Source organism: Aotus nancymaae, unplaced genomic scaffold (genome assembly GCF_030222135.1).
Source record: "Aotus nancymaae isolate 86718 unplaced genomic scaffold, 86718_ANA_hifiasm-v0.15.2.pri h1tg000006l, whole genome shotgun sequence".
NCBI lineage: Eukaryota > Metazoa > Chordata > Mammalia > Primates > Aotidae > Aotus > Aotus nancymaae.
The window spans coordinates 71,245,785-71,258,956 of NW_026988417.1; the positions used below are offsets into that span (position 1 = coordinate 71,245,785).

A 13,172-nucleotide genomic window follows, 5' to 3' on the forward strand; every position below is an offset into this window, starting at 1 on the left:
TGAACTTCAGCCTGGGTGACACAGTGAGATCCTGTTGCAAAACAAAACAAAACAAAACAAAACAAAACAAAATAAAACAACAGTGTAATAGTGGGTGCAGAAAAAAGTGAGGTCACAGAGGGATAGTGAAGAGCCATACCTGAATGGTGGTTAAGGGTTAGGAGTGATTCATCTCTGAGGTGTTGAGACTTAGAAGAAGCTTCTTGGTTGCAAACCCTTCTCAGGAAAAGTCAGGGAAGAGTAGGAATCCAGAGGGAGAATGAGATATGAGACCAGGAAAGAGGAGGCTGGGGTTGTCCAATAGTGTTGACCAAGTTGTCAAGACCAGGAAGATAAGTGAGGATCAGATTGTGGGGTCTGCATTTTATCTCATCAGAGGTAAAGATGAGTCATGAAATAGTTGTATTTATTTATTTATTTATTGGCTTTGAGTTTCTTTTTAATTATTTTTTAATTATAATAGGTTTTTTGGGAACAGGTGGTGTTTGGTTACATAAATAAGTACTTTAGTGATGATTTCTGAGATTTTGGTGCACCCATCACCTGAGCAGTGTACACTTTTAAACCAGAGAATAACATGGACAGTACTCTTCAAAAAGATTTAGTGTTTGAAACTTAGCCAAACAGTATGGCTGCTTTCAACTCATGTAGGAATTTGGGTTAGGAAATCTCTGGGAAAACGAATCTCTGTATAGCCCATGGGATGTTTAGTGTTTCAATTTGAAGTCATCAGAGCAGCCTGTCAATGGCCAGAAACAGGTTTCTGTGGAATCCATGAGATAGTTGGTTTCAAAGTTACTTCAAAATGAGCACAATTGAAATGTGGATTCAGCATAAGGGAAGATGAGAAATAGAGAAGGAATTTCTGAGACCCTTAACTGATCCAGGGTTCACTTTTCTGTTCGTGACCATTGTTTTCCTTTCTAATTTGTGGAGTAATAACATAGTAACATTAATTTATGTTTATTTAATTCTCTCATGTTCATGACCCCAAATAATTTGTGAGATCCTCAGGGATACTGCCCACACTTATGCTTCATTTATACCTCAATATGCTCAGCACCCAGCCAGGCATAAAATAGTCACTCATACATGTGTTGGTGCATCTGTCTTTAAAAATCCAACTACTTACTCAAATCCTTCTTGTTTCTGATGAATGTTAGACGATCAAGTAGCAAAGAGCTGAAAAACACAGCCTGTGGTGCTTATAGTATCTAGTGGCAACTACTGCTTTTAGGATGCTGGTTAGTGCTAGTCAAAAGTGTCATTTTCCCTTAAACATGCTCCAGTGGTTTCTGCTAGTTAACAGCAAAGCGAAACTTCAAGTCAGGGAGCAACTTGTCCTCCTGTGGCTTCAGGCCAATCGATGATTTTTACTCTGGGTATCGACAGCTCTCTGCCGCATCCACTTGTCTTTGGCTACGTGGGTTGACTGTTGTGAAGTGGATTATACTGATTATATTGCCCCATGGGGTTTAATCAGTGCCCAGCAAATACTGTGTGTGGTGTGCCTGTGACTTTTCTTTGTCTTTTAATTGTTCAGGATGTGGGACTGTTGATGGTGCTGCTTTTGTGTGCTTATACCTTGACTGATCAGTTTTTAAATCAGAGCTTATGCCTCTTTGCAGGATGCCACAATTTGGAAGCCTGATTCATGCCAGAACTGCCGTTGCCATGGTGATATCGTTATCTGCAAACCTGCTGTTTGCAGAAACCCTCAATGTGCCTTTGAAAAGGTACAGTATCCTAATTGTGTCCTAAATGTATTGGTAAAGTCAGTGAAGGGTTAGGTTTTTGGATCATTTCAGACATCTGTTTTTGACATTTATTCTAATCTCTAATTGGAAGCTTTATGAAATGCAGAAGAGAATTTTAACATGTTATGTCTAAGAATATCCTAATTTCCAGAATTTTAATGCATCATATCTAAGAACATCCAAATTTCCATTTATTGGGCATTTACTCTGGACCAGGCACTTGGTTTAAGGTCTTAAAAATGTTATTCCATTTAATATTATGTGGGGCAGGTATCTTTATTCCTACATTATAGATGATGAAAGTGAAGCCTGGAGATTTTAACCAACTTAACCATGATCATGCAATTAATAAACTGCTGCCCAGAGATTTTACCTCAAGTCTGACTGATGCCAAAGCTACTGACATTAACTGCAACATGCATGAACCACTGGATGAACTGAAAGTCAGAATTGATTTATTGAAAAAGATTTTCTAAAAATATCATTTGGATCTGCCACTGATTGTATTATTGTGCTACCATTGGGCTCCCTAGGAATGTGAGCAAGTCTTTGATTCAATAAATATCCTTGTATTTGACCAAGTCTATGATTGGTATTTCCTCCCTTCCCCTCTGTTAAAAATTTTCATTTTTTTTTCTGACTACACATCTATTCTGTTAGAATAATACTTTTTCTAGATGCTGACTCTTTTCTTTTTAAAGTGAATCTAATTTTCAAAAAAGCTTAAGCTTTAAATTTGAACTTTTGAAACTCCCTGGACAAGACCAATTATTTTATTCATAAAGCATTCTGTCAATTTTAAAAGTTTATTTCTCTACATTTTGGCTCCTTCCAATAATTAATCTTAAGTCTTTATGCCATCCAATGCTAACAAGGTTCTGTTTGTATCTGATGTTGGAGTGAAGGCATGCCTTTAAGAGTATTCCTTCATTTCTGCATGAGTGTATTCCTGAGAAGCTGGGATTACTTTAAATGTTGGTGAATTTGATAATATTTTGTTGTATATTAGGGAGCTTTCTATTTGTAGGGCAAATACTCCTAAAAAAAATCACTATTTGACTTGCTAAGTAAGTGACATCAGAATTTGAGCTGGTGATGAAAATGCCATGAAAAATGCCCTCCAACACTTCATGTGAAGAATTGTGTTGTCATGAAGGAAGCCCTGAATTAAATGTTAGAAGACATGGATTGCATTGCTGAAATCTAAACATGTTCTATATTAGGGGTTAGCAGACTCAATCTGGCCCACTGCCTGTTTTTGTACAGCTTTTTAACTAAGAATGCCTTTTACATTTTTTAAATGATTGAAAAAAATTGAAAACAATATTTTGTAATGTGAAAATTATGTGAAATCAAATTTCACCATCGGTAAATAAAGTTTTATGGAAACACGAGCTCACTCATTTGTTTATGTATTGTCCTTGGCTGCTTTTGCGCTATAACAATAGCATTGTGTAGTTGCCATGTAGACCATGTGTAACTCTCAAAAGCTAAATATTTACTATCTGGCCCTTCGTGGAGAAAGTCTCCCGTCTTTGTTCTATACCAAACTTGTAATTTCATCTCTTCCTAATTTGCTCTTCTAATTTTTCTTATCTTAGTAAATGGCAACCTCATTCTCCCAGTTGCCAGAAAACTCAGCACCACCTTTGACTCTCTACTTTCTCTCACATCCCATATCTAGTACATCAGCAACCTTCTCCCAGCTCTTCCTTCATGAAACAATAAATTCCAAATGTGACTTCTCTGCTGTCAGTCTAGTTCCATTATTATCATCCTTTTGCCTGGATTCTCACGGTAGCCTCTTAACTGGTTTCACTGCTTCTATACTTATCCTTTTCACTGTAATCTTGATATAGTAGCCAGAGTGATCCTAATGAAATTGAAGGCAGATCATGTTGCTTCTCTCTTTAAACCCCTCCAGTGGCTTCCGGTGGCCTCTCTTCTCACTCAAAGTAACATCTCACAGTGTCCTTTAAGATACTAGTGTACCCCTCTCATTCATCTCCCACTGTTCTCTCCCTTGCTCACTGCTTCAGGCACCAAGCTCCTTGCTGTTCCCTGAATACATATGCATATATCTGAGAACGAACAATTTCAGAGGGAAGAGCAAAGTGCAAAAGCCCTTTGGCAGAAGTGTGTCTGGTATGCACATATATATGTATTTGTGTATAATATATATATAATATATATACACACGCACAAACACACACATACACAGAAAGAGGTGTGTTTATATACATATATGTATACATACATTGCTTGATCTTTTACTTCAAGTCTTACCTGGATGTCATTATGTTTAAAATTGCAAATCTCTACCCCCACCACACATTTTGTATCCCTCTTCCAGAATTTATTTTCCTTTTTGATACTAACTACTATTTTACTGATATTTTTTGTTTACTGTCTCTTTTACTCTCTGTATATCCACAACACCTACAGTAACACCTGACACATGGTAGGCACTCAATAATTCTTTTACTGACTGAATGAATTAATGAGAGATGAGCCTAGAGAGTTGGTAAGTTCAAGGTTATGCAGAGCCTTGTATAGTGTAGTATGGAGTTTGGAATTTTATTTTTAAGGTGATAGAATACTAACAAAGGTTTTAGGCATAAGGGTGGGATGGCCAGCTTTTTTAGAAAAAAAACTCTCTGGTTTTTCAAAGATAGTGCACAATATTAGAAATGAGGAGATGGGTTTAGAGGCTGAGAGAATCATCCAGAGTGGATGAATAGCAGAATTAGAGCACTGGTAGTGTAGGGATCAAGAGATAAGGGCAGAGGTGACAAATATTTAGGGGATAAATCAGCAGAACTGGCTGAAGGTAGGAGGGTGAGAGAAAGGAAAAGGAGAAATGACTGATATTCTCACTTTGAGTGAGAAGAGAAGCCACTGGAAGCCACTGGAGAGGTTTAAGGAGAGAAGCAACATGATCTGACTTCAATTTCATTAGGATCACTCTGGCTACTATATCAAGATTACAGTGAAAAACCAAGTATAGTAACAGTGAAACCAGTTAAGAGGCTACTGTGAGAATCCAGGTGAAAGGATGATAATAATGGAACCAGACTGACAGCAGAGAAGTCATATTTGGAATTTATTGTTTCGTGAAGGAAGAGCTTGGAGGGAGTTGCTAATGTACTAGATATGGGATGTGGGAGAAAGTGGGCTTAATGACCAGTTGCTTAGCTGAGTCACCAACTGATATTGAGAATACAGGAGAATGAGGAAAAGCAGCCCATCTGGGAAAAATAACGATTTCAGTTTGGGTGGCATTGAGTTTGAAATGTCTGGGAAAGAGCCAGGTGGCTATGTTAGAATGGTAGCTGGATATGTAAGTCTGAGGCTCGGAGGAGAAGACAGGGCTAGGAATATAAGGTAGCTGTCATCAGCACATAGATAATAGTGCAAACTATTCATGTAGAGCTAATGAACTCAGCCACAGAGATTATGTGAGAAAAGGGTACAAGATGAAGGATGGAATTTGGGGAGCACAGTCATTTAAGGGGAGGTAAGCATAAGAAAAAGTGCTTAAGAAGATTGAGAAGCTGTGGTCAGAGAGGTGAAAGGAAAGAAATGGCCAAAGAAGAGAGTAATATTATCATCACCAGGAGAATAGAAGATGCTCAGAAAGTTTGTGTTAACCATGCTGAGCACAGTTGAAGGAGTCAGTAGGAGAACTTAATATGACCCTTCAGGTCTGGCAGCATGTAGGCCACCGGCGGCCACGCTGAGGTTGATATCAGTAGAGTGAGGGGGGTGGAAACTGTACTGCAGAGGAATGAAGAATGAATGGGAAGGGAAGAAAGGAAGGCTGAATAAAGGCCATCCTTTCAGGAGCTTGACTGAGGGTGGAAGGAGAGAAGTGGGGCCTTAGGTAGGCAGCATTACATCTGAGAGGTTTCTCTAAATCTCCCATCCCCAACCATCGAGTCCTTCAGTGTGCTTCCGTGGTGCTTTGTGCTTGCCCTATTCATACCCCTTGACCAGACTGCAATGCCTGTTTACTTATCAGCTTCCTCCTCGAGACACTTAGCTCCCTGAGAGCAGGAATCTTGCCTTCTTCCTATTGCAGCCCATCAAACAGCATAGTACGCAGCACACAGAAGGCACTTAGTCAACATTTTTTGGAATGACTGCACAAGGGAAGGGAGAGGGTTTTGTTGTGTTTTACTTTCTAGTTTTTGATGGGAGGCCAACTGGGGGTTGAATGACTGGAAGGAAAAGAAGTGCTCCAGGATCTCCCTGGAGGGAATGTGTAGATGAGTGACAGTAAGGGTGAGAGGGTGCTAAAGACTAGGAGGCCCAGGTTCATTGGAGTGTGGACAGATTTTAAGGTTGGCCATGGCTGTGTGAAATAGAGATGAAAATCACTTGAATTGAGGTGGTTAGGAGTGTACAAAGATAAAATATCATTTTAATGGGCATTGAAAGTGTCCAGAGTCATCTAGACACAGGCAGAAAAAAGCCAGAGATCCAGGTGTCAGGTCTTTACTGAGTGAATGTGAGTGATCAGTAAATTTGTGGATCAAGGCAATATAGGAATCAGAGAGCGTGAACTCTAAGGAAGGAGATCCCTTATTTGTAAAATGAGAGGCTTGAACCAGATGATCCAACCATAAGAAACCTTTCAACTCTAAGATCACGGAAATATTCCGGAGAGCTTTTGGGCTCTTTATTTCAAGTAATGAAATAGGATCATAGAATGGAAGAACTAAAAAGGACCTTTAGAAATCATTTAGTTAGACATCCTCAGTCTGTAAATGAAGAAACTGATTTTTAGTGGTTTAGTCACTTACCCAGAGCTAGAAGGTGGCACGGCCATGTCAACAACCTTAGGCTGTGGCTCATGTCCCAGTGTGATTTTCACTCTCCTGTGTTGCTTTTAAGTTTTCTTTTGTGCTTTCAGCAGCCTGTGTTGCTGTTATTCAAATCTGCTGTGGTACTCTTACATTAGTATGTGGTACAAGTTCATGAATGACTGCTGTACCTAAATTAAATTATTATTTTATTTTAGACAAAGTTTCATTCTGTGGCCCAGGCTGGAGTGCAGTGGTGCGATCTCTGCTCACTGTAACCTCTGCCTCTTTGGTTCAAGTGATTCTCCTGCTTCAGCCTCCCGAGTAGCTGGGATTACAGGCATGTGACACCATACCCAGCTACTTTTTGTATTTTTGTAGAGACTGGATTTCATCATGTTGGCCAGGCTGGTCTCTAACTCCTGACCTCAAGTGATCCAACTGCCTCAGCCTCCCAAAGTGCAGAAGATTGAGAGAAAGAACACAAAGGTATTTAGAACCTTGATTAGTTAACCCAGTTCTGTCAGAAGCTATCCTGTCTAAGGATTTCTGAAGAATATGTCTGCACAAAGAACAATGCCATGCAAAGAAACATGGCATTACACGGTGAGGTTTTGGCTGCAAACCTCAATGCAGATAATAATGACATTAACCTAATAAAGTTGTTGTGAAAATTAAATTAACTCTTTCTCTCTCTATATATATGTATATGTCTGTATGTGCATATATGTACATATCCATATCCATATAAATTCATAGAGGAGTACCCTGCTATTGTAAGCACTCAATAGGTGTTAGCTATAATAATCAAACTATCATCATTGTTAGTGGTTCTCCTAGGTCCTAAGCAAGTAATCTTGTCCCCAGTAATCTTCACTGATGTTTTTTGCCCCTGCAACCACTTTCTAAAGCTGGACACTGAAAAGCCTGGAGAAGGAGTCCTCTGTGTTCCATGCAGTCCACAGTTCACCAAGCCATTCAGGGTTACATGGTTAGGTGGCAGGAACTTTCTACTTCTCATTCTTCCAGCACCTGCATGCAAAAATTTTTGTTCCTCCTTTGACTTACCTCTTTCATGTTCCACCAGAAGTTCAATAGATAGACCAAGTTGGGAACCATGCTCTCCCCTCCCCCTACTGCCACTAGCAAAATAAATAAATAAACATATACACACACACTCAAACACACATACATATCATATTTATAAAATGAGCTTTGAGGGCTAAATTTGAAAATCAGCTTTTATGTAAAACAAAGAAAACTAATTTGGGTGCATGAAACATTCCTTGAAGTCTTCCATTCTACCTTTCTCCCTTGCTCCTGGCTTCTGTGTTAGAATATAAACAACACTTAGATCATGTTATTTTCTATCTGTATAAAATTCTTAGGGGAAATTAGGCTAATGTAGTTTCTCTAATTTTCTTAGTAGAAATCAGACAAGTATAGTTTTATCTTGGGGTTCAGAGGGTACTTTTCTGAAAAGTGATTAATGTTGCACAGTATGTATAATTTCATAAAATCCCATGTCATATAAGTTTTATCCATTATCAAAAAAATAGGAATTTGATGGTCACTGTTACTGATGTATTTATCTGCTTAGTGGATTAGTGGTTATAAAAACTTAGTCCTATTTCCCATCCACTCTTGTAGATATAATTAACAATGTTAGAATTCTCTCATAGGTAAAATTCTTTTTTAAATGGAAGCAGCCAAAAATAAATAATAAACATTAATAATATTACACACACGCACGCACACACACACACATACACAATTTTTTTTTAATTCTACTAGTTGAATTCTTGGTAGACTTTTATCCTGTGGATAAGTCATGATTTCCTGGCTAATGTAGGGTCTCCTACCATTTTTGATCAAAATCACTCATTGCTTGTTCTGACACATCACTAGACTTGAGAAAAATCCTAAGTAGAGGAGCAGCATGAGTAAAAAGATCTAACATGAGAGTCATGGGCCTCAAAGACAAGCTCATGCTCTTCACTCCATATTTTTAATAACTCTTAAACAGATTCTTTACAGTGGTGAATGGATGGTTGACATGTGACACCTCCCGAATAAATCCTGGGGTATCAGGTGGCGGCCTATTCTCTTGATAGTATCAAGAAACACAATTACAATGATAAAAGCCCAGAAAACAGTATAGATCTTTACTAGGGCCTAGGAATTCTATTCAGCTTGCAACAGTGTGTATATATGATATCTCTGCAGAGATATTACTTCTTCTCAGAACTCTGTCCTCCAATCTCGTATCTCAAGTAAAAGTTACCCATGAAAACTTCAGTTGCTGCACTGGTTGAAGTTCTCATGGGTAACTTTTACTTGAGACAGGAGATTGGAGCTTAGACTGCCCTAGGCTGTCTGAGACATAGACAGCTGGAAGACCTGCCAACTCTGTGGCCACCCTCCACCTGAGTCTTCTTCCTCTTCCCGGCAGGCGGAAACTGCTTGCCTCGTGTGAAACTCCAAGCGTTCCTAGTGAAAAAAGTCTCAACTTCACCACATGTGAAAAGACTTAGACTTTTTTTTCAAGGAAATTAATTTTACAAAGAGATTCATTTTATCTTTGAGTGAAGCGCTTCTGGGCACAGAACCTTTTTTTCAGTCTGGTCATTTTATCTTTTCTGTTGTTGTCACCTCAGAAATGCATGAAATTTGGTGAATGTAAGATGACTTGGAGTCTGATGAACTATTGTGACTCAGTGTATGCTGCTGCTGTTTTACTTTTAGCTGCTTTTAAATCCTCAGGGAGAAGTGCTTCAAATAGCTGCCAACCAATGCTGCCCTGAGTGTGTTTTGAGGACTCCAGGTTCTTGCCATCATGAAAAGAAAATCCACGAGGTAAGTGTTTTCTGACCCAAGGTTGATTCTGTGTCTGCAAATCTCTGACAAGGGAAAGCTGAATGTTAAACTCGTGTTGATGAGTTTTGTTTTTTTTTCCTTTGGCCAGGCAATGGAGGATCTGAAGCCCATTTGACTTTCTGTGAGCATTTAGGTTTCCTGCAGTATAGGAGTAAAACATTGTGTAGGCACTATGTAAATATTTGTAGATTGAATTTGTGTCTGAGAATGTTGATGTTGAAGAAGTTGTGATACTGAATAATTAAACTACTTTCTTACTTTTGTGTACTACATACATTTTTACTTTGAGAGTTACAAATAACCCTTAGCTGGTGAGAATAGCAGATGTTATTACTCCCATGGTAAATACTAAAAAAAAAAATTTTTTAAATACATATATTTTATTGCACTTTAGGATCTGGGGTACATGGCAGAACATGCAGGACTGTTGCATAGGTAGATACATGGCAATGTGGTTTGCTGCCTCGATCCCCCTGTCACCTATATCTGGCATTTCTCTGCATGTTATCCCTCCCCAACCTCCCTACCCCTGTTATCCCTCCCCTATTCTCCCCCAATAGACCTCAGTGTGTGATGCTCCCCTCCCTGTGTCCATGTGTTCTCATTGTTCAACACCTGTCTATGAGTGAGAACATGCGGTATTTGATTTTCTGTTCTTGTGTCAGTTTGCTGAGAATGATGGTTTCCAGGTTCATCCATGTCCCTACAAAGGACACAAATTCATCGTTTTTTATGGCTGCATAGTATTCCACGGTGTATATGTGCCACATTTTCCCTATCCAGTCTATCATCGATGGGCATTTGGGTTGGTTCCAAGTCTTTGCTCTTGTAAACAGTGCTGCAATGAATATACGTGTGCATGTGTCTTTATAATAAAATAATTTATAATCCTTTGGATATATACCCAGTAATGGGGTTGCTGGGTCAAATGGAATTTCTATTTTTAAGTCCTTAAGGAATCACCACACTGTCTTCCACAATGGTTGAACTAATTTACACTCCCACCAACAGTGTAAAAGTGTTCCTATTTCTCCACATCCTCTCCAGCATCTGTTGTCTCCAGATTTTTTAGTGATCACCATTCTAACTGGTGTGAGATGATATCTCAATGTAGTTTTGATTTACATTTCTCTGATGACCAGTGATGATGAGCATTTTCTCATATGTCTTTTGGCCTCAGTAATGTCTTCTTTTGAAAAGTGTCTGTTCATATCCTTTACCCACTTTTGAATGGGTTTTTTTTTTCTTGTAAATCTGTTTTAGTTCTTTGTAAATTCTGGATATCAGCCTTTTGTCAGATAGGTATATTGCAAAAATTTTTTCCCATTCTGTTGGTTGCTGGTTCACTCTAATGACTGTTTCTTTTGCTGTGCAGAAGCTAGATTCCATTTGTCTATTTTGGCTTTTGTTGCAATGCTTTTGTTGTTTTAGTCATGAAGTCCTTTCCTATGTCTATGTCCTGAATGGTTTTGCCTAGGTTTTCTTCCAGGGTTTTTATGGTGTTAGGTCTTATGTTTAAGTCTTTAATCCATCTGGAGTTAATTTTAGTGTAATGTGTCAGGAAATGGTCCAGTTTCTGCTTTCTGCACATGGCTAGCCAGTTTTCCCAACACCATTTATTAAACAGGGAATTTTTTCCCCATTGCTTGTTTTTGTCAGGTTTGTCAAAGATCAGATGTTTGTAGATGTGTGGTGTTGCCCCCGAGGCCCTGTTCTGTTTGGTCTATATCTCTGCTTTGGTACCAGTGCCATGATGTTTTGATTACTGTAGCCTTGTAGTATAGTTTGAAGTCAGGTAGGGTGATGCCTCCAGCTTTGTTCCTTTTGCTTAGAATTGACTTGGCTATGTGGGCTCTCTTTTGGTTCCATATGAAGTTTAAGGTGTTTTTTTCCAGTTCTGTGAAGAAAGTCACTGGTAGCTTGATGGGGTAGCATTGAATCTATAAATTACTGGGCAATATGGCCATTTTCACAATATTGATTCTTCCTAACCATGAGCATGGAATGTTTTTTCAACAATTTTTGTCCTCACTTATTTCCTTGAGCAGTGGTTTGTAGTTCTCCTTGAAGAGGTCCTTTACGTTCCTTGTTAGTTGTATTCCTAGGTATTTTATTCTCTTTGTAGCAATTGTGAATGGCAGTTCATTGTTGATTTGGCTCTCTTTAAGTCTGTTATTGGTGTATAGGAATGCTTGTGATTTTTGCACATTGATTTTGTATCCTGAGACTTTGCTGAAGTTTCTTATCAGTTTCAGGAGATTTTGGCTGAGACGATGGGGTCTTTTGCAAATAGAAACAATTTGACTTCCTCCTTTCCTAATTGAATACTCTTTATTTCTTTTTCTTGCCTGATCACTCTGGCTAGAACTTCCAATACTATATTGAATAGGAGTGGTGAGAGAGGGCATCATTGTCTAGTGCCAGATTTCAAAGGGAATGCTTCCAGTTTTTGCCCATTCAGTATGATATTGGCTGGGGGTTTGTCTTACCTTTTATTATTTTGAGATACGTTCCATCGATACCTAGTTTATTGAGAGTTTTTAGCATAAAGCGCTGTTGAATTTTGTCAAAGGCCTTCTCTGCATCTATTGAGATAGTCATGTGGCTTTTGCCTTTGGTTCTGTATATGTGGTGAATTACATTTATAGACTTGCTTATGTTGAACCAGCCTTGCATCCCTGGGATGAAGTCTACTTGATCATGATGGATGAGCTTTTTGATGTGCTGTTGCAATCAGTTTGCCAGTATTTTATTGAAGATTTTTGCATCTATGTTTATCATGGATATTGGCCTGAAGTTTTCTTTTCTTGTTGAGTCTCTGCCAGGTTTTGGTATCAGGATGATATTCTCATAAAATGATTTGGGAAGGATTCCCTCTTTTTGGATTGTTTGGAATAGTTTCAGAAGGAGTGGTATCAGCTCCTCTTTGTATGTCTGGTAGAATTCGGCTGTGAACTCATCTGGATCTGGGCTTTTTTTGGTTGGTAGGCTATTAATTGGTGCCTCAACTTCAGCCCTTGTTATTGGTCTATTAAGGGTTTTGACTTCTTCCTGGTTTAGGCTTGGGAGGATGCAAGTGTCCACGAATTTTCTTTTTTATTAATCTGAGTCTATTTTATTAATCTGGTCTATTTTGTTGATCTTTTCGTAGAACCAGCTCCTGGATTCATTGAGTTTTTGAAGGGTTTTTTGTGTCTCTATCTCCTTCAGTTCTGCTCTGATCTTACTTATTTCTTATCTTCTGCTAGCTTTTGAGTTTTTTTGGTCTCCTCTAGCTCGGTCAATTTTGTCAATAGGGTATCAATTTTAGATCTTTCCTTGCTTCTCATGTGGGCATTTATTGCTATAAATTTTCCTCTAGACACTGCTTTAAATGTGTCCCAGACGTTCTGGTACATTGTGTCTTCATTCTCATTGGTTTTGGAGAACATCTTTGTTTTTGCCTTTATTTCCTTATTTATCAACATTCAAGAGCCAGTTGTTCAGTTTCCATGAAGTTGTGTGGTTCTGAGTTAATTTCTGAATTCTGAGTTCTAATTTGATTGAATTGTGGTCTGAGAGACCATTTGTTATTATTTCTGTTCTTTTACATTTGCTGAGGAGTGATTTACTTCCAATTATATGGCCAATTTTAGAGTAGGTGTGATGTGGTGCCGAGAAGAATGTATATTCTGTGGATTTGGGGTGGAGAGTTCTGTAAATGTCTGTTAGGTTTGCTTAGTCCAGATCTGAG

The 13,172-nt window shown here is 38.7% G+C and overlaps 1 protein-coding gene across 1 annotated transcript in view; it reads left to right on the plus strand.

The window, feature by feature from the left end:
• The window catches only part of FRAS1 (Fraser extracellular matrix complex subunit 1), a 467,548-nt gene that overhangs the window by 167,518 nt on the left and 286,858 nt on the right, over nt 1-13,172 (plus strand). Inside the window, exons 3-4 of the mRNA XM_021669641.2 lie at nt 1,629-1,736; nt 9,326-9,418. Of these exons, the coding sequence (XP_021525316.2) occupies nt 1,629-1,736; nt 9,326-9,418 (201 nt within the window). The remainder of the gene's footprint in view (nt 1-1,628; nt 1,737-9,325; nt 9,419-13,172) is intronic.